Source organism: Sylvia atricapilla, chromosome 26 (assembly GCF_009819655.1).
Source record: "Sylvia atricapilla isolate bSylAtr1 chromosome 26, bSylAtr1.pri, whole genome shotgun sequence".
In the NCBI taxonomy this organism is placed as follows: domain Eukaryota; kingdom Metazoa; phylum Chordata; class Aves; order Passeriformes; family Sylviidae; genus Sylvia; species Sylvia atricapilla.
In genome coordinates, this window is record NC_089165.1 from 1,668,644 (window position 1) to 1,689,524 (window position 20,881).

General features: G+C 53.1%; 2 protein-coding genes across 9 annotated transcripts in view; one reads left to right on the forward strand and one right to left on the reverse strand.

Moving 5' to 3' along the window:
• DOT1L (DOT1 like histone lysine methyltransferase) overlaps nucleotides 1–12,931 on the forward strand; it is a 74,874-nt gene extending 61,943 nt beyond the window's left edge. For 3 of the 8 annotated variants that reach the window (XM_066336283.1, XM_066336285.1, XM_066336288.1), the window contains exons 27-29: nucleotides 724–1,683; nucleotides 2,849–4,648; nucleotides 5,861–12,931. In XM_066336283.1, coding sequence (XP_066192380.1) covers nucleotides 724–1,683; nucleotides 2,849–3,411 — 1,523 coding nt within the window. In that variant the 3' untranslated portion in view covers nucleotides 3,412–4,648; nucleotides 5,861–12,931. Of the gene's footprint in view, nucleotides 1–723; nucleotides 2,607–2,848; nucleotides 4,649–5,860 lie in introns of those variants that run through there. The other 5 variants (XM_066336286.1, XM_066336284.1, XM_066336291.1 and 2 more) reach the window with 5 other exon arrangements.
• Nucleotides 12,932–14,001: 1,070 nt separating this feature from the next.
• Nucleotides 14,002–20,859, reverse strand: PLEKHJ1 (pleckstrin homology domain containing J1). Its single transcript, XM_066336339.1, has 6 exons — nucleotides 20,701–20,859; nucleotides 19,562–19,629; nucleotides 18,518–18,584; nucleotides 16,872–16,962; nucleotides 16,651–16,714; nucleotides 14,002–16,242 (listed from the first exon to the last, which is right to left on the reverse strand). Exons 1-6 carry the CDS (start codon nucleotides 20,792–20,794, stop codon nucleotides 16,177–16,179), a joined length of 450 nt encoding a protein of 149 aa, XP_066192436.1. The 5' UTR covers nucleotides 20,795–20,859; the 3' UTR covers nucleotides 14,002–16,176.
• Between the last annotated feature and the right edge of the window lie 22 nt (nucleotides 20,860–20,881).

Genomic DNA, 20,881 nt, shown 5'->3' on the forward strand with positions numbered 1-20,881 from the left:
ATTTTGGATGACTTTTTTCTATAGTCAGAGTTCACCAAAGATCTGACCAGTTTTTCACTGTCTCAGGGTTTGAGGAGGGATGTACAGTACAAAGATAGGGGGAAACAGCAGATTGGTGTTCTCAGACTTTTCCAGACTATTCAGTGACTTCACAAATATTTCTGCCTTTGGTTCAGAAATAGAATTACAGACTGATAAAAGGTGGATCTTGAAGGATAAAAAATGTGGGTGCTTTCCAGAGAAGGGTCTGGAGCAGCTGAGAGAGCTGGGGGGGCTCAGCCTGGAGAAAAAGAGGCTCAGGGGTCCTCACTCTCTGCAACTCCCTGACAGGAGGGGGCAGCCAGGGGTGGGGATCAGGCTCTGCTCCCGGGAGAGAAGGGACAGGACAAGAAGAAATAACTTTAAACTGTGCCAGGGGAGGTTTAGGTTGGATATTGTGAGAATTTCTTCACTGAAAGTATTGTCAGGCATTGGAAGGGGCCTCTCAGGGCAGTGGTGGAGTCCCCATCCCTGGAAGTGTTCAAAAAACCAATGGATGTGGCTCTTGAGGATGTGGTTTAGTGATAACCATGGTGGTGGTGCTGGCTGATGATTGGACTTGATGATCTTAAAGGTCTTTTCCAGCCTTAAGGACTCTGTGATTCTGTAAAACCCCGTTCTCAAGGGGCAATTCATGGATTGCTGTTTATTGACATTCGTAAACCTTCCTACCCCCCAAACCAGGTGGCAGCTTATCGGGGAGGAAACAAGCACAAAGCAACGAGAACATGAACAGCAGCAAATGGAAATCGACTTTTTCACCGATATCTGACATCAACCTGACCAAAACCACAGACAGCCCCTTGCAGGCGGCGTCAGCTCTGAGCCAGAACTCCCTGTTTGCCTTCAGGCCGCCCTCTGAGGACGGGCTGGCCATGGACACCAAGGTGCCAGGACACCCCAGGAAGGGCCTGGCCATGCCCTCGGACGGGCTGAGCCCTGGCACAAACCCCCCCAATGGCTTCACCTACAACGGGGGCCTGTCCTCGGAGCTGGGTCTGCACGGCTTCATCGACAGCGCCGCTCTTCCACACAAAGCTGCGGATGGAACGGCTCCCAACTGCTCCCTGGGCTTCCCCTCGCAGCGAGGCAAGGACCTGGGGGTGTCAGACACGAACCTGTTCCTGAACAAGAGGCAGCTGGAAGGTCTGGGCACCAAGGGAGAAGAGCTGAGCCGGCCGGGGGTGAAGGGCAAAGAGCTCAGCGAGCTGAGCGCCCGCGCGGGGGGGTCTGCGGAGAAAAACTCTGTGCAGCACAACGGAAAGGTTGGCAAGGGAAGGGACCGAGACGTGGAGTTTAAAAACGGCCACAACCTTTTCATTTCTGCTGCTGTTTCGTCTGGTGGCCTTCTGAATGGTAAAAGCCTTTCTACTGCTGTTTCCTCAGCAGGGAACCCAGCGCCGTCTGTCCCGACGCACCATCCCTTCCTCAACACTCTGACCACTGGATCGCAGTTCCCCCTCGGCCCCATGGCCTTGCAAGCAAACCTCAACTCGGTGACAAATTCCTCAGTATTGCAGTCCTTATTTAATTCAATGCCAGCTGCTGCCAGTCTGGTCCACGTGTCATCAGCTGCAACCAGACTGACTAATTCTCACACTATGGGGAACTTCTCTCCTGGGGTTACAGGTGGAACAGTTGGAGGTAGGCAGAACTCTTTCTCTGGTATAAGACAGGGCCTAAAGGAAAGTCTGACACTGCCTCTCCAGGGGTGAAACCCTTTCATTTCTACAGGATGCAAAGCAGATCTGTCCCACATAACCAGTCTCCTCTCTCTCTCTCTCTCTCTCTCTCTCTCTTGGAGTTGCTAGGATGATTTCAGTTCCCCACAGTGAAATCTCATGAGCTTTGTCTGCTAGATGAGCTTGTTGTACCACCTTAATGAAACAATACACCCAGACTTTGTGATTGATAATGTTTGCTTGTTCAGATGTTGCTGTGTTGGAACCAACTTAGGTCTGCCTGCAGGTAACAGATTTGACTTGTCCTGGTACCATGTTAAGGATTTCTAACTTGTCACCTTGAGTAAAGGTTGAGATTAGGCCTTGAATGGATTTAGCATGATCCAGGAGGAGCAAAACATCAGAGGAGCTGGTGTTGGGAGTTCTGTAGCGTTCTGGCCCTTGAATGGACATGAAGAGCATTTCTTGGCCAGGAAGGGCAATGCCATATGCACCTTGCACTTCTGGGATTCTGCACAGGCTTGGCTTCTGTGGCCCACACCAGGGACAAGCTGGCAGGACTAGAAGATAGGCTGAACCTGCCATTTCTAAGTGTCCAGGGCAGTTTTTCTTACCTGTCCATAATCATTCAGGCACCATGTCGGGAAATCCTAACTCTCACATCTCTCAGCACGTAGATTTGCTGGAATTACAACTCCCCTCTGCTGCCCTGTAAGTGGGGGAGCAGGAGGGTGGGGAGGGAAGAGCAGCACTTTGAGTCTTCAGATAACCAACTCTAAAGACCACTTCTAATCTCATCAAAACTCTGCCCGTGTGGTATAGAGCTGACAGTTCTTGGGTCTGACCATTTTTCCTCGTGGCATTTAGAGGTTGGCAGTAGGAAAGGTAAGTGGAACCTTTTGTACCTCCTGGCCTGCACCATTATCTCTTCATTGCTTGCTGCCTTCTCACGCTGCATATTTTTGTATGGGGCTGTAACTATTATAATTTTGCTTTTGTTTGTTTGTTTCTTTTTTTGTTTTGTTTTGTTTTCTTTTTTTTTTGTTTTGTTTTGTTTTGTTGCTCTTGTCACTTGAGACTGTACAAAGCCCTTCTGTTGAAGCTGAGTTTTTCTCTCCTGTTTGCAGGTATTTTTAACCATGCGGTGCCTTCTGCCTCCTCTCCTCATCAATTTGGAGCCAGTTTCAGCAGCAGTGCTGTCTCTAGCAGCACCGTGCTAAGCTTAAACCCTCTGCAGGCTGTTGCCAGCACCTCATCCTCATCCTTCCCACCCTCTTCCTCTAATTTAGTAACATCTAGTGAGACTAGACCTGCTCAGCACCTCAACAGAGCGCCAGTGCAATCCGTCTTCCATCCCCCTCCGCCTCCTCCTAACGTGTCCTTGCCTCCCCCTCCTCCTCTACTGGCTTCTAACTCCGAGCCTGCTCTCCTGCAGAACCTGCCCTCCATCCCTCCCGGCGAGACGTTCCTGCCCTCCTCCTCCTCTGCTCCTGTCCCGTCTAACTCTTCTTTGTCTATTAAACTGGCTTCTCTCCAGCACAAACCCTCCCGGCCCTCCTTTACCGTCCACCACCCGCCCCTGCCCCGCGTGCTCCCGCCGCCCAACGCCGCTGGCACGGCCGCTATGTGGGTGACCCTTGGCATGCAGCCTCCTTATGCTTCGCACCTTTCGGGGGTTAAGCCACGATAAAGAGCTTGCTTAGCTAACAGTTCTTGTTTTGTAAGGTAAGGCCAGACACAAAACCGGAGGAGTTTGCGTGCGAGATGCTCACTGACGCTTCTTCCTTTGCAGAGAGAGGTCGGGGCCGGGTTCCGTGAGACAGAAACCTCTGAAAGGGGGAAAATGACTCCTAAAGTGGGGGAGAGAAACCTCTAAAATGAGGAGAGAGATCTCTAAAATGTGGGGAGCAAATGACCTGGTGGCAGAGGATGGAAAGTGTTGGTGCTCTCTGTTCTGGGAGTCAGGATTTCTCGACAAGGAGTGCTCGCAGGGGTAACTCTGCTCTGGCTCAGGGTTGTGTTCAGATCTCTTCATAGAAAGAATATTCTTTCTGGAGATAGTAACAGGAGGAAATGTCTATTTTAATGTGGTTTTATACAGTTGTTGGAAGTGGATGTAGCCATCTGATCCCCCTCCCCTCCTGCACAGCCTGTTTATCCTAAACCAGTCCTTATCCATAGCACCGAGGTGCCCAAAGGTTCCTCTTTGTGACTCTGTGACAATGTAGTGGTCAGTAAAAACTGCCAGTCAACAACACTGTTCTAAATAGTCATAAAGTTAAAAATCTCTAGGTTATAAGCTTCAGCTCTGCTTGGAGAGCAAATTCTGGGCCTGCAGTGCAGTCAGTGTCCCCTGCATCACTGGAAACACAACCACAGGTAGCAGAGAAGGGCTGTGAATCCCCTTGTCACTTCCCTGTGCTGGACTTGCTGCCAGGGCCAGCAGGAACAGACTCAGCAGATGTTTTATTTTTGCTCACAAGCCCTGGGAGCACAGGGAATGTGCAGGGGGAAGTGGGCTCCAGTGTCCACAAAGGCCGTAGGAGAGGAGGGTTCTGGAGGCTGTGTGCATTTCTCCTGAAGCAGGTATTTATTGAACTGTCTCTAGAGCTACTCCAGAATAAACTGTACCACCACAGAGCTGGGTCCTGTGGTTCATACAAACACTCTGTGGCAATCCTGCTGTACCAACTCGTGCTTGCCAAGTGCATCCAGCCCCAGAGCTGGCTCCGTGCTTTCCTTGTAGGTCTGTGATGTTGTTGCTGTCCACTGGTACCAAAGCTACAAACGTGGTTGAACACACTTTGCTGCCTATAAAACTTGATTACAACATACCTGAGAGAGCCTCTGTGCATTGTGTGTAGTGTCTTCCTCATCAAATTCCTCCTCAGACACCACAAACCCCTTGTTAGGCTTTTGGGAGGCACGTAAGTATTGCCAGGTCCTTCCCTGCAGGAAAGGGAGGCTGAGCAAGGGCTTTGTGTGCCAGCAGAGAGGTGGGCTTGGAAAACCCCAAACAGAGAGAGGATGGGGCTGAAGGAAGATGGGGATGGTGAGGAGGATCACTCTGGGGTCTGTGTATGAGGGCAGTGTGAGAGTCTCTGCTGGAATTACCTGGACCTGAGGCATGCTGGACTAGGATCCATCAGGTATGACAGTCCCTGAGACTGAAAAACACTGAAAATAGAGGCAAAGCACAGAAGGGACTTGCAGAAGAGTATGTGGGTGTCAAAGCTGGGCTGTGGAACACAGGAGCAGAAGTGGTGCTACCAGAGGTGGTTGTGATCCCAAGTTCTGTGACTTGGAGCCAGGTCAGGTATTTGAGCAGTGTCCCTGATCTCAGTGAGAACAGATGTGCTCAGTCCTTGAACTGGGGACTAAAATAACCTGCTTTGTGTCTCTTCTGTGGAGCCAGGCTGGGAGAGCTGAGGATGTTCACCTGGAGAAGAGAAGGCTCCAGGGAGAGCTCCGAGCCCCTTGCAGGGCCTAAAGGGGCTCCAGGAGAGGGACTGGGACAAGGGATGGAGGGACAGGACACAGGGAATGGCTTCCATTGCCAGAGGGCAGGGCTGGATGGGATATTGGGAAGGAATTGTTGGCTGTGAGGGTGGGGAGGCCCTGGCACAGGGTGCCCAGAGCAGCTGTGGCTGCCCCTGGATCCCTGGCAGTGCCCAAGGCCAGGCTGGACACTGGGGTTTGGAGCAGCCTGGGATAATGGGGGTGTCCCTGGCCGTGATAGGGGGTGGCACTGGATGAGCTTTGAGATCTCTTCCAACCCAAACCAGTCTAATATTCATAATGTCCGTCCCCCAGAATAATAACAAAACTCAAAGCAGATGAATTTGTATTATAAAACTGAAGTACTGAGGGGGGAAATACCTTTTTTTGCTCTTTTCCCTTCACTTGATGTCAGTTACATAGGAAAGAGTTCAACACAGTCACAGCTTGAAAAACTGCAGCATTTGGAGGGGCCACATGTCCCTTGGAACATCCATCCTTTCCTCTCATTGGGATTGGGTCAAGATTTGCTTCATCTGAGGAGGTCTTGGAGCAATGTAGGAATGATTGACACATCTAACAACACAGCAGATTTTTGCCTTTTATTTAGATGAGTCTCTTCCTCTCCTCCTGTTGTGCAGGTAACTAGGATTTCTACCTCAACCCAATGTGACCTATGCAAGGACAACGTGGACCAACTTCACTCGGCTTCCACTGAAAGGTGCTCACCTGGCCTGTGCAGGGGTTTCTACTCTCTTACTACTGGACAAAATAAAAACCATAAAAAAAGACCTAAACAACAGAGCAAACATTTACTGTGAATCTGAGTAAAAAAAAAAAAAAAAAAAAGGAAAAAAGGAAAAAAAAAAAAAAAAAAAGAGGCAAAAGAAATGCTTAAAGCTCCAGTTTGTATTGTTGATAGTTTAGATAAAGTATTTATCTTTTTTTTAAAGTGAAAACAATTTTGACTTATTTTATTCCACCTAGACTCATAAATACAAGTTATTATTATTAAATTCTGAATTCTAAAGGACTGGCACACCAGCAGAGATGTAAAAGAGCCTCCTCGGTGCTATTTTGTCCGTCAGAACTGTGCCTCTGGTTTGAATCCTTGGTGCTGATTTTGGGGGGTTGACCAATGCCAAACCCACGTCTTAAAGGTCTGCAAATTATTTATTCCCCTGACTCTGTTCATATCCCCAGATCTGCTTGGTTGGCAGCCGGGGCTGGCAGGGGAAGGAATTCTCCTCCCTCGGGGTTTGGTTCAGACTGAGCCAGGCGCTTTTTAACCGGGTGGGTTTTAATTGAGTTTGTGACTAATGAGGGCTCTGTGCTCCCCTCTGGAGCAGTCTGGGCAGGCACAGCCCACGCAGGCACAGTTGGAATAGGAGAAATCCAAGTCCTGCCCCATCCAAACTACTTCCCTGGGCCATTTGCAGTTGCTGGTGGCACTTGGGTCACTGTGAATTTTGGTAGCTGGTCTGGTAACTCGCTTCTTGGGGCTGGCCTTGGTGTATGAACGTGGTGTGTGCTGACTGGTGCTGGTGCAGCCCTTTCCCCAGCCTTGGGAAGACTGAACCTTGTGCTTCTGTCCTGCTGCAGGGTGCAGAGTTTGCTCAGCTCGTTGTTTTTTTGTTCCAAGCACGACGTGTTTCCTTGGTAGGGTTTTGATACTTGACTCCGACCCGGCTTGGCCGTGTACATGAATTGACAAGGTGCATTTTGCTTTTGTGTTCCTTTGCTTTTTCAGTAGGTTCTTGAATGGTAGTTCACAAAAACACCCTGACCTGGCTGCCTGTGCTGCCACTGCCTCCCCTGGGGCAGGGACTTGTGTCGTGACTCGGTGTCGTGTGTGCAGGAAGGGCCGATTTTATAGAGCTGTGATGAAAATTTCTGAGTTTCCCATGGTTTATTTCCTTTGTTTTTAGGTTGTACAATGCACAATGAACCTGTAAACACTTATTTAAGTGCACAAAGTGAGGAGGAGAAGGAGGATCCATTTAAGTAGAAATCAGGCAGGTCTGAGTTCAGGCCAGGCCAAGCACCAATAAAGGAAACTGCAGTAGAAAGGGGATTGCAACAGCAAAATGACTGGAAAAAAAAATAATCACATTCAGGCTTTGAAAACACCTCCCTGCTGGCCCTGGTGCTCAGAGGGGCAACACTATGTCTTTCAGTCCCTTCTGGTGCTCCCTGGTGAGTCTCCCACTGCAGCAGTCAGGCTCTGGCAGGAGCTCCATGGAGCATCCTGGGGTCACAAACAGCTCCTGCCTCTGGGTTTGGAGTCAGTGAGGTCCCTGTGCCCTCCTGCTGCCTGGTTCTGGCAGGGTTGGAAGTGTTTGGAGAGGGGCTGAGGGGCTGTAGCAGCTCCCACCCTCTGCAGGGTTCAGCTCTCTGTGCCTCATCCCGGGCAGTCTTAGGAGAGATGTAGGACCACGTGCAGTTGTTTTGTTGGTTCCTGAGTGTGTCTTCCATGGGAGCCTCTGTGCAGACTCTGGGCTCTGGCTTTGCTTCTTTACCCACTGGGAAGGGACTGAAAGCCCTGGGAGCTGGAGGCACTTTGGAGTGTTTTGTGGTTTGTGTGTGGGACAGGCTGAGGGACTGGCAGCGTGAGGAGAACCTGGCAAAGGGCAGGAAAGCTGGGAGGGTGAGAGCTGAGGAACATCCAGTAGCTTCTCGTAGGAGCCAAACACAGTGTATGTCCTGGAATCCAGGAGCACAATGTAACCCAGATGTTTTGCAGCTGGGAGTTGGGCAGCTCCAGCTTCTTCCCCAGCACACAGCAGAGTGCTGGGGCCTCTGGAGACTGTAAATGAGTGATTGCTGGAGGGGCAGCAGCCTTAATTAATTTCCTAATTACCTCTCCCCCATCGTTGATATCTCTGGTGAGAGAGAGGAGGAAATACAAGTAGAAGCTTTTCATCCTCCTGATTTTATCAGATCCTTTCCTGCAGAGGGACCAGGACATGGTGCCCCTTGGAGCTCTCGTGCCTCCCTTCACCTCCAACTATGGAGATCCAGGAAGAAAACTCTGCTGCCATCCCTTGTTCTGGTTTGGTTGGTGCCCAAGGCACTCACAGGATTGATGCTGGAGAAAGAGCCAACTCTCTGCATCCCAGGGCTGCTGGAGGAACGAGGTGCTCTGCATTCAGGAGTTCTCAGAGCCACTCTGAGCTGTCACAGAGGTCAGAGTACCCTGGGCACTGTCACCTCACAGTTGGACTCGCTGATCTGAAAGATCTTTTCCAACCCGAACAATTCTAGGATTCCAGGACCCTTTGGAGCAAAGGCCTTGGGTGAGGAGTTTGTCACCTGTTCTTTAATGGGTGTTGTGAAAAAGCAAAGCCCATCTGTCCCTCAGTGTCACCTTTGGGCACTGCTTTGGTGGCCAGCCAGTGTCCAAGGCTGGAGTCAGTGCTCCTGGCTCAGGAGCAGCCCTGGGAATGGGCAGCACAGCCCCTGGAGCTCAGCACTGGGCTGAGACTGAGCCGCTGCCCACGGGCCAGGATTTGTGAGTCTGTGGCTCTCCAGGCATCACCCAGGAAGGCGCAAGGGGACTGGACCCAGAATGAATCTTTGGGATTGCTGGACAAAGATCCAGTCTGCCTGAGCAGACCCTGCCCGTGCCCCACTGCCTGCTGACCTCCCAGTGCCTGCTGTTCCACCCAGCCATTCCACACTGGAGGAATCTGGAGCTGGTCCAGCCTTGCTGGTGTCTTCCCCCACCCCAGGCCCTGCACTGTAACTGCTCCTGGTAGTGATTCCCAAATTGTTCTTCCAGAGGGGCCTGCTCAGCACCGAGGTGGGAAACCAAGGAGGCAGTTTGGGATGGTGTCTCAGCACTGGCTGAGCTGGGAGATGTTTTTGCCAAGAGATTCCTGGTTTTGTCTTCCCTCTCCCTGACCTTTTATTGCTTTGCCATGATCTGGAGCAAGCTCAACTTAAAATCATGGAATCACAGAACATCCTGAGTTGGAAGACACCTGGAGGCTCCTCAAGTCCAGCTCCTGGCCAGTCTCTAACTGCTCTGCACACTGGGAAGAGCTTTCACCTGGCTGAAGGCAGACCTTGGAGCTGGTGGGATGTGATCCATGTGGTCACAGCTGTGACCCCACTGCTGGAACACTGAGCCAGAAGCTGGAACCTGTTTGCAATAATTGAAGATACCCTGGAGCAATCAAAGCCAAACTGTTACAGAAAAGAGAATTTCTCCTGCTGGTGCTGGGTCCAGTCTGGGGCTGTCACACAGTTCCCCCTCCTCCACGTCCCTGCTGCCAGAAAGGACTCGCCAGGAAGCAAAAACACATCTAGGAGCAAGTCTGCTGCCAAAAAAAATGGAACTTCCTGAGTACTGTGCTGAGGAAAACCTGTCCCTGCTGCTAAATGTCAGCCTTGAGGAACAAGACTTGCGTGGGCTCTTCCTTTTTTGGGGATTTGCCACCTCTGGCTCACCAGGCCCAGTCCCCTGGGACCACGGTGCTGGGAGGGTTCCAAAGGCATTGGACCTAAATTTGGGATTTGCTGCAGATGAGTCATTCAGCAACAATTCTTCCATCAGCCAGGGGTGTGGGGACACCAGCAGTTGGATTGCTGAGGGAGTGGAGGCTGGAATGGAGCTGGTGCAGGGGATAACGGGGATGTGGAGGTGTCCCTCCATCACCTCTCTTGGTACAGACGAGGCTGTTCCCTGCAGGAAGGTGTGCATCAGTCTGGACAACCAGGGAACATCACCTCAGTTCAGTTGTGGATGCTGAAGGAGAGGAGGAGAAGCAGCTTTTTAGGGAAGCAGCAGGGAATGCAGCACATCCTCACTGTCCCTGGCATTCCGGGGCCGAGCATCAACTCCAGCTCCTTCTCATCAGCAGGAATCTGTGTCTCCTCGACCAGACAGATCAGAAATTCTTGTGCTTCCATCTCTTTTCTTTCCTTCCTGTTGGGGACAGCACTTTATCTTCCAGTGCAGGATTTGTGGTGCCCCTTTTCTTGGCTGGGGTTTGGCTCTGGGCTCAGCCTGGTGTGGGGAGTGGGATTCCTGTGCTGGGACTCACTGGTGGGATCAAGCTGAGCCTGGAGGGTCTGAGTCTGGGATCACACCCACAGTCCCTGAAGTCCTGCAGGCAGGAAGGTGACATCATTTGGTCATGAATGGATTTACTCATCTCTTTTTGCATCCAGAGATTGCAAATCGCCAGGACTTGGCACTCGGTGTGAAACTCACCCAGCGCTGGGTCACACTCAGTTCATGCGCTGAGTCACTTTCTTCCTTCTTTAGTCAAACTTAATCCTTGAGGAAGTCACTTGAGCAATTGCAGCCCGGGAGTGGAGAGGTTTCCAGCCTGGTCAGCTCTTCCATCCCATCTGGAAACATCCCCATGGCTCCAGGGCTGCTTGGGGCTGTCCCTGCCCTCACCCTGCTGGGGACAGGTTTCCTTCTGAGACATGTGCTGGGGTCACTTCTTCAGCCTTCTTTGGGGTGAGGCTGAATGACCTTTAAAGGTGCTTTCCCATCTTTCCAAACTCTTCTGATTCCCTGTACAGACACATCTGGGAGGTGCTGTGGGGTACAACAGCTGGCAGCTCAGGTGCTCCCCACCACGGAGAATTTACTGCCTCTGGTCTTTGTTTCCATCTCATCCCCTGGAAGAGCCTGGAATCTTCCTGCACTGCTGGGTTGTCCTTTCCAGGGGAAGATCTTTTCTTGTGGCCATGGACAGGCAGCCCGGGGCTTGGTTCTTGCTGGGATTGTGTGTTCAGAAAGCAGCATCTGCTACCCCCATCCGTTGTTTTTCCACTTGGAAGAGAGTCCAGGCAGAGGAGAGGCCAAGGGAGTGGTGGCAGGGACAGTCCCAGCGGTGCAGAGCTGCTGGGGACACCCAGCCTGGCTTAGGGAGGGGACAGCCAGTGCTTCATCTCCTCCGAGTCCCTTCAGGGCCCATCTTGGCCCTGGGGCCTGTGGGATCTGTGCCCTTGGGATGCTCCAGCTCCTCTGCCCCACTCCAGGTCCTGCTGATTGCTGGCAGAGGAGACTCCCAGCGCTGGGAGCTGTTCTCAGGCTGCTGATGGTGATTCCCCTCCCTGCTCAGCCTTCCCTGGGCCTTCCTGCCCTCCTGAGCCGGGTCTGGAGCAGCCCTGAGCCCTGGGGACACCTGCAGAGCCCGGGGTCAGTGTCCCCAGGGAGCCGGGGTTTCTCCTGGAGCTGATGCCAGCTGGCTTGGCTTGGTCACGTCCTGTGTCATCCATTCGCTTTCGGTGCTGGAATTTGGAAACCTGAGGGTTTTGTCCCGGCTAATTCCACCCTGGAGTCATCCCAGCTCCCAGGAGTGGCTGTTGTGGAAAATTTTGCTTTCCTTGTTGTTCTGCCTGAGCCAAAAGCACAGAGGGGATTAAGGACTGGGAGCAGGGGAGGGCCTTGGGCAGGGCTGCGAACCCAAAATCCTTTGGGGGAGCAGAAACTATGCCGTGTTTTTGTGAACTATCTTTGCAGCACTGAGGAAAAATCACAGGAATTGGAATTTTGGAAGCACAGATGTGCAGTCAGTGTATGAATATTTGAAGTCTTACTGGTTTTAAAGGGGTTTTTAATATTTTTTTCTCCATTTCCATTTTCCGCTCCAATTGCGGATCAGGTTTTCACTAAAAGCTGGAGTTCCAGTTTCAAAATGTTGTTGTGCCATATTTTATTTATCCTTATACATTATAAATATATAAATATCTATTTAGACTGACTATTGCATTGAAAGATGCTGTTATTGGGAACTTCAGGGTTTAAACCTGAGACAAAAAAAAATAAATTAGGAAATAATTCTCCAGTATTTCTGCTGTTTAGGACCTTCTTCCTGGAGAGGCTCCTTGAGTTCTTTATGGTGTAAAACCAAAATCACATCTGAAAATTCAAAGTTTGATGATGCTAACCCTGAAGTTCTCAGGTTTGTGATCCTTTGGTTTTCTTGAGGTACATCTGGTTGCTTTTCTGGTGCAGTCAAATGATTTTTTTTAAAAGGTTTTGTCTCTGGAGTTGTTGAGGAAAAGGTGGAATGGGTTGATCCATCCTGCTTGGCTTTTTTAACCTATTAATCTTTGAAGTGATCCATTTCCGATTAAAACCCAACTTTTTAGGTCTCTGTTCTATTTAAACTTTTTAGGAGTGAGAGCCTGCCCTCGCTGAGTGGGACTTGGATGGGGAAAGCAGTAGATGATGAGGTTGCTGTTGCTCAGGAATTGATTAGTAAACTTTTAACTACTAATAAAAATCCATTTTTCAATGGATTTTTAGAAAAACCCATTTTCTTAGGACAGTGATATGGGATGTTTCCTAGTGAATAGGAATTAGTTTATATAGTTTAGCCTATTAAACTGAATTATTTAAAATTCAAACTTCCCTTAATTTATCTCTTTTTTTTTTTGGTTGGTTTTTTTGTTTTGTTTTCTCTTTTGGTTGTTTTTTTTTTTTTGTTTTTTTTTTTTTTTCCAATACTGGTAAGTTGTCCTGTCACTCCTTTCATTCCTGCCTAGCAGTAGTGTGAATTCTGGTGTGTATATATGTATGTATAATATATATATTTCCACCCGGCCTTTCTAATTCTCCACAATGTAAGAGTTAGTTTTCGCTCCCCTCCCTTCACTTAATTTCTTGTGTCTCCCTTGATTTGTAATTGAAACGATGCTTTGAAGTTTTGTCTTTATATTAAAGTGTCTGTATTTTAATACACCGAGCTCGTGTGGACTTTCACTGCCTCAGCAGGACGGGCTGGAATCAGGAGGGAAACGGGATTTGGGGATTTTGTGGGGGCACAAAGGGACAGGGATCCCTGAACCAGGGAGCACCTTCAGCTCTGAGGCTCTGGGTAGGGACAGCAGGGCCTGGGGACAGCTCTGTCCCATCGAGGGACACTGAGGGGCTGGAGTGTGTCCAGGGCAGGGAACGGAGCTGGGAAGGGGCTGGAGCCCCGGGAGGGGCTGAGGGAGCTGGAAAGGGGCTCAGCCTGGAGAAAAGGAGGCTCAGGGGGGACCTTGGGGCTCTGCACAAGTCCCTGACAGGAGGGGACAGCCGGGGGGACAGGGCTCTGCTCCCAGGGAACAGGGACAGGAGCAGAGGGAACGGCCTCAGGCTGGGCTCTGGGGGAGGTTTAAACTGGAGATGGGTAAAGTTTGTGAAGCATTGGAAGGGGCTGCCCAGGGCAGGGGTGGAATCACCAGCCCCAGAAGTGTTGGAACTAAGTGTGGATGTGGCACTTGGGGACTTGGGTCAGTGGTGGCAGTGCTGGGTCATGGTTAGACTTGATTTTTTACAGGTCTTTTCCAACCTAAATTCCCAACCATGATTTCCCAACCCATCCAAACCTCGTTCCCCTTTAGCCAGCACTGGCAGCAGTGTAACAAAGCCACAGGCAGCCAGGGATGTGTTTACACCCTGGAGCTGGAGGCCACAAACACTTCCTGAGCTAATTCCCTGCAAGATTTAAAATGAGGCACAGCCCCAGCTTCAGCCAGAGCCCCCAGCACTGCTGGGCCACAGCCACAGCATAACCCAGCTCCTTCTACACCGGTTTGTCACCTGCCACTGTCCTGCCTCCAGTACCCAAACCAGTTGGAGTAGACTACTTTTAAAGGTTCCTCCCAACCCAGGATATTCTCTGATTGTATGAAAAAGCCTCTCCAAAGGCCCTTGTGGGGCCATCCCCAGCTGGCTCCTGAGCAGGAACCACCCCCGGTGCCCCTGAGCTGGCTCCAGCCACCCCTCCCAGGGAGGTTCGGGTGTTGTACAACAGTTCTGACCACCACAAAGATTAAAACAGGATTTATTGGGAATGTTCACTGTACAACAGAGAAATGGCTTCAGCTGGCTCTCAGGGAGCCTGGACCCAGCTCTAGCTGAAACACAACAAGCAAAGTCATCAAAGTGTGAAAAACAAGCAATTGTCTGTAAATCACCAGCAAAGATGAAGATTTCAAAGTCTACCAAGTACCATTCTCCCTCCCTCCCTAAATCCCACCCGTGTCCCAACCCTGCCCTACAATGGATCTGAGTCCCTGGGCCTGGCCTGGCCCCGGCGACTCTTCACAGCTTTTGTTGTACATTCAGTTAAGAAATGTCATTGGTGATGAACATTTAAATCAGTGTTGGGCTTTGCTTTTGCTCACCCAACTGTTCCCTGGAAGAACAAATAAAACTCCCATTTTCTGCACAGTGACACTGGAGGGTGGCAGCTCCACCTGGGGGAAGGTGTCCAGTGAAGAGGCCACCGAGCCCTGCAAGGCACAGGTGACACATTTGCTACAGTGGTGGCAGGCCCAGCTGAGAACTCAGCCCTGCTTTGTAAAAATGCAGGCTGGGCAGGATTAAAATGCACTTTGGAGTCATCCAAGGATACTGATTCCCTAAAGCACAGCTTTTGTATGTTCCTGCTCTTAATCCCTGGCTGCTGCTTCCCCTGGAGCTGCCATCTGTCTGCAGCCCCCCCTCGGCTCTGCTCCCTCCCGCTGCCCTCAGCTGATCCCCCAGGGCAGCTGCCCCTCGGCTGATTTTGGTAATTTCTGGAGCATGCACCTGGAATGATTCAAGGGAGGAGGAGTATCTGAGGAGGGAAAAGGGGAGAATCTCAGCGTTGAGATTAAAGCATCGAGGACAGGAGTCACTCCTGGGACTCAGCTGCATGAGGTAAAGAGGGAACACCAGGATACCAAAGGCTGCAGTGTGGCCTCTGGTTGGGGCATTAATTCCCAGGCAAGGAGGAAAAGATCCCAAATTTCCTTTCAAGCCCAGCTCAGAGGCTGCTCCACTCCCGCCCTGGGCTGGGCAGCTGGAGGGGAACAACGCCCAGAGCTGCAGCTCCCAAAGCCCAGGCCAAGCCCCAGCCCCATTCCTGCTGCCAGCAACCTCTGACAGACACCTGGGACCCTCCCAGAGGCCTTTCCTGGGGGCTTTCCCAGGCTGGTTCCAGGAAAGCTGCTCTGGCAGTCAAGAATCTGGGTCTGCTGCAGCCCTGGGTGTGGGGAGTGTCCTCTATCCCGAATTTCTGGGCAGTTTTCCTTGGTGCAGCCAGAGCCAGGGCTGGTCCTATGGGGATGTTGTTCCTAATCCTTATCCCTTCCCTGCAGGAGCTCCAGGACAGGCAGCCCTGGCTCCCTGGCAGCTCACTGTGACCTTGGCAGCTTTGGGTCTGTCCCTTTGGACAAAGGGGACACACAGAAGGGAGAAAAGCTGCAGCAGTGGCTCAGGGAATGAAGGGTTAATGCCTGGCTGAGCTGGTGCATGTCCTGCAGCTCCATCCTCCAGCCAAAGGGAGCAGCTCCTGCCTCTGCCAGCTTCTCCATCTGCCTCTCCTCCCTGGGAAGCTGGATCACTGCAGAGCTCTGCAGACAGGCAGGATCTCACAGGGATCTCTCCCTGTCTTTGTTCCCTCATGCTCTGCAGCTTTGCTCTTCTGGATGGGTTTATCCAGCCCCCAGGAATTACAGCACCTGCCCAGGGGAGGGAAAAGCAGACCCCAAAAGGCTGTGGGTGCACAGGGCTGCAGCCTTGGCACAGACCAGCAGATGCCTCTTCCCATCAGCTGGAGCTGTGGCTGAGCTGGAAGGATTCCCACTCCTCCCTGGAGGGGGTTAAGCCCTGGAGCCCAGAAATCATCAGTCACAACATCCTCTTACAGGCAGGGATGAGCCCCTGGCTCCTGCAGGAGGATCCTGAGGCAGGGAACCCAGCAGCCCCCCAGGACAGGGGGCAGCAGGGGCTGGGAGCTCTGTCAGTCCCTGCCTCTGCTCATCCCAGGGCCGGGGGGCTCTGCTCCCACTGCAGCATCCATGGAGCAGCTCAGCCTCCCCAGCTGGGGGACTGGGAATGTGCAATGAATTCCCTTAAAAAACATACAAAACGATTTGGGCAATAAATAAAAAAGTCACGTGGTCGCTGTGGGGAGCTGCTGTGGAGCCAGGAGCCACTTCCAGCCAGGTGAGGGGGTTACTGCCTCTGTGCTCCCAGCTGGAAACGAGCTTCCTCAGAGATTCCATACTGCTCCAGGGGGTCCTGTGGGGGCACAGGGAGGCACCAGTGAGATGCAGATAAAGTCCAGAGCCCCTGGGACACACAGCAGTGACCCAGGGGAGCCTCAGGGGATGTTCCCAGCACCTGGCAGGGGATGAACAGCCATGGATCTGCCCAGGGCTGGTGTGAACTGTTCCAGAGAGCCCCTGGAAGGCCAGGCCAGCTCTGGACCTGTCCAGCTCCAAACCTGGGGCCACTCCAGCACTGGAATGTGTGCACCAGGGTGGGAGTGAGCACCCAGGGGAAGGTGCTCAGGCCTGGCTGTGGAGACTACGACTCCCAATGGGATCTGGGATCTCCTTCCCACACACAGCCTGGGCAGGACTGGCAGCTCCTGCTGCCACCCAAAGCCATCAGTCAGCACCTGAGAAGTGCCCTGCAGGGACTCACCTTCCCTGTCATCTTCTGGATCTCGTTCCGGTAGAAAATCAGGCTCCTCCTCAGGAACTCGTAGCTGCAAGGCAGGAACAGAGCAGGGCTGAGCAGAGAAGGATGTGGGGAAGTCTCAGATGCTATTTAGAGCTGGAGGGAAGCTTGTCTGGGAGGAGACAAGCATTGCCCTTCTGTCCCTGATCCCAGAACACTGCCCTGGCCCCGAGGGCTCAGCCCACCTGGCTCTCCTGAGTGCCTCCACCCACTCCTGGCACTGCTCCTCCGTGGCACACTCAAAGCAGTATTTCCTCTCTGGCTCCTCGATGAAACCTGCCAGGGACAAGGAAAATGCTCCAGGCAGGTCCTGGCAGAGCTGCTGGTGCTCCCCAGCCTCTGCCAGGCCACAATTAGCAGCTCTGTTAACTAAGACCTGGGAATGAGTCTGGAACCCCCATCTCCAGCCCCTCTCCCATTCCCTGGGGCAGCTGCTCACAGTATTTCCCAGGTTACAGCAGCCAGAGGCCTCTGGAAGAGCAGCTTCCCAAACTGAGGGTGATCTGAACTGGCTCAGCATGGCCAGATCCAGGACTGACTCCATGAGGCCCCTTGCAAAGACTCCAGGGATTTAAATCCAGGTGGGAACCAGCCCTGAGAGAGGAACAGGGACACCTGCAGGGAGCAGCCAGCTGAGGAGTTAAACTGCACTGGGAGAAGGCCCTGAGCTGCCTTTGCTGGAGGCTTTTGGCAATGTGGTACTCACAGGGTATTCCCATCATGGAGAGCAGGTCCTGGTGCCACTCCAGTTCCAGAGCAGCACAGAGCCAGGACATGCCACCAGTTCCTGTCCCCAGAGCTCTGCTGAGCAGACCCTCAGGGCTGCTGGGTCAGGCTGCAGCAGCACCTCAGGGTGTGCTGTGGACACATCCCAACACCAGCTACTGCTGGGTTTAACCCTGCTCAGGAATCCTCACCCACCAGAGCTCCCAGCATCCCTAAAGCCCCAAAATCCAGCACAGGGTGCTCCGGGCTCAGTGTGCTCAGGCTGTTTGAGGGTCCTTTGGCAGCACAGAGCAGAGCCACAGCTGTGCCTGGCAGCCAGGCCAAAAGATACGGGGATGGCCTTGGAGAAACATCCTGTTATTGTGGCCACATACCTCTGGCACAGGGGAGGATGAAAGGCTGCTCCCAGGGGAGCCAGCCCAGCTGGAGCCGCCACAAGGACAAACAGAGGGGAGGACGGGGCTGGAGCAGCTTTATCTGAGCCTCTCCAGGGTTTTTTTTCTGGATGAAATGCAGCAGCACAGAGCAGATCTGTCAATAACCAAGCTCCCCCTGCCAGGGATTCCACAGGCACCCAGTGGGGTCTGGCTGCTGTTGGTGCTGCTCTGCACGTGCAGCTGTGCCATGGAATATCCCTGAGATCCCCCTGGGGTGGGCCACAGGCACACTGAGGAACAGGCAGCTGAGGAGGGGAAAGGCTGAGGAATTGTTCAAGTTGGAAAAGGCCTTTAAGATCATCAAGGCCAACCATCAGCCCAGCCCCACCTCGTTCACCTCTCACCCCTGTCCCCAAGTGCCACACCCACATGTTTTCTGAACACTCCCAGGGATGGTGACCCCCCCACTGCCCTGTGCCAGCACTTCCAAACCCTTTTGGTGGCTAAATTTTCCCCAATATCCCACCTAAACCTGTCCTGGGCACAACCTGAGGTCATTTCTTGTTGTCCTGGAGCAGAGCCTGAAGGGCTCTGACCCCACTGAGGCGAAGGGCTGAGTGACCCCACTGTCACCAGAGAAACAGGGAGAAGCAAGAACTGAGCAGTAAAACATTTCCTTTCCCACGTGGCACAAGGGGAAGGCAAAGGGGTGCACAGGCAGCACTCACTGATGGAGAAGACATTCTCCTCCTCTTTGGTGATCTTGCAGTGCTCCAGCAGCAGAGCTCCAATGGGCTGGAAAACACAAGGAGAGAGAGAGTTTAACCCACAGAGCCCCCAACACCACGAGGGCTGAGCCCACAGTGCTTCCCCTGGAGCCTTTTAAACAAATTTCACAAGCTGGTGCCATTTTTAAATAATTCAGTCTGATTGATTGCACTGTATTTTGTGTTTCTTTAATTGACCTTTTCATGCCTGTCTCACCTGTAGGACTCTGCAATTGTTAATTAGTTGTTAATCACCTCTGCTGGCTTAGATTCAGCCTGGCCTTTATCACTCTGTGATAGCAGAGAAGAGCTTTTGCTTTTTAAATCAAAGATGGAACATTTACCGTGACACCCAGAATAACCAACCCTGAGCTGTGTAAGGGCTGTCCTGGAGCCTTGCAAGAGGTTAAACAGTGTGAGGGGAGCTGGAGCAGCTCAGGATGAACAAAAACCATCTGGTACTTCTCAGGGACGTGGGGACAGTGGGTGACACAAGAAATCCTTGTCCAAGTGACACAACGTGCCAGAAACAAATCAGGAAGCACGGAAGTGACTAAAAACTTGATTTTTCTTGTATTCCATAGAACTCTTTGGGTTGGAGGGACCTCAAAGCCCATCCAGTGCCACCCCTGCCATGGCAGGGACACCTCCCACTGTCCCAGGCTGCTCCAAGCCCCGTCCAGCCTGGCCTTGGGCACTGCCAGGGATCCAGGGGCAGCCACAGCTGCTCTGGGAAATCCATTCCAGGGCCTCCCCACCCTCACAGGGAGGAGTTTCTTCCCAATATCCCATCCAGCCCTGCCCTCTGGCAGTGGAAGCCATTCCCTGTGTCCTGTCCCTCCATCCCTTGTCCCCAAACCCTCTCCAGTTCTCCTGGAGCTGAGCTGATGGAGGAGGAAAGGTGGATGCTGTTCCAGCTCTGTTTTCCCATCCCACACAATCCACACACAGAAAATGAAGAAAGAAGGAGGGGAACAAACCCCACCCACGAGTCCCAACCCCTACCTCGGCCTCATCAGTGCGAAAGTAGAAGAGAAAGTTCACCACGAGCTTCACCAGGCGCTTCTTCAGCACTGCAGGGACAGCAGGGAGCAGGGCAGGGCTGAGGGATGGGGACAGGGGAACCCCTGCCAGGGCACTGAGCCCACCAAAGCACCCCCTGCCCCCACCCCGAGGCTGCTCCCCCAAACAAAGGCTCTGAGTGGCCTCGGGGTGACAAAGCCCCTGAGCACTTTCTCCAGGGCAGTCAGAGCTGACAGCACGGCCTCAGGTACTCCAGGAAAAGCTCCAGATCCCGGGAGCCCTGCCTGGAGCTGTCAGCACAGGCGTCACCTCCAAGGGACAAAGTCCACCAGGTGCTCAGAGAAGGAAAGGCCCAGGACAAGGGAGCGAGTACAACACCCCAGTGCTGGTTTGCAAGGGAATTTGCTGGGTGATTTCAAGCAAGAGCTCTTCCCTAGATCCCCTGAAAAAGGCAGATCTCCCTGGCCCCAGAACCTCCCTCCACGCCCAGACCGGATCCCACCATCGTGCTCCCCATTCCTACACTCCAGCCCTCCCAGTCTGCCTGTCCCCAGCCCTGCCTCCCTGTTCTCCCAGTCCTGCCCATCCCCTCTGCCCAGTGCTCCCAGTCCTGCCCTGGTTTTCCAGTACCCTCAGTGCTCCCACGCCCCTCTCCAGCCCCTCTCCAGCCTTGGCCCGCAGTAACTCCAGTTCTGAGTCTGCAGTCGAGGCCCCTCAAGCGCCCCCAGTCCTTGCCTAGTCCTGCTCCCAGTTTCCCACTTGCGATTCTCCAGTTCCCCCAGTCCCATCACCCAGGGCACCCGGCCTCTCTCTCCCAGTCCCTCCCCAGTATCCCCAGTCCTGCTCCTGCAGTCGCCCCCACCCCCGACCCACCCTCCCCAGCCTGCCCCAGCACTCCCAGTTCGCTCACTCCCGACTTGGTCCTACCCCCAGATTCTCCCTCGTGATCCTCCAGTATCCTCAGTCCCACCACCCCAGTTCTCCCAGTCGCTCTCCAGTACCCCAGCCGTGACTCCCCACTCGGGTCCCCTCAGGTAGCCCCGGTCCCACCCCAACATTCCCCGCCCTGGTTCTCCCCTCAGGCCCCGCCGCTCCCGCCCCTGCGCGGGCTGGCCCCTCACCGCTGCCCTTCTTGGGGACGCTCATGCGGATCTCGGCCGCTTTCTCGGCGGGCTGGCGGGCCAGGGACAGCAGCTCCCGCTCGTTGTAGCGCATGGCGGGCCCGCCCCGGCCCCGGCCCCGCCCGGGCCGCCGGAAGCGCCCAGCGCCGCCCCGGAACCGCTCGCCGCCGGCGGGAGCGCG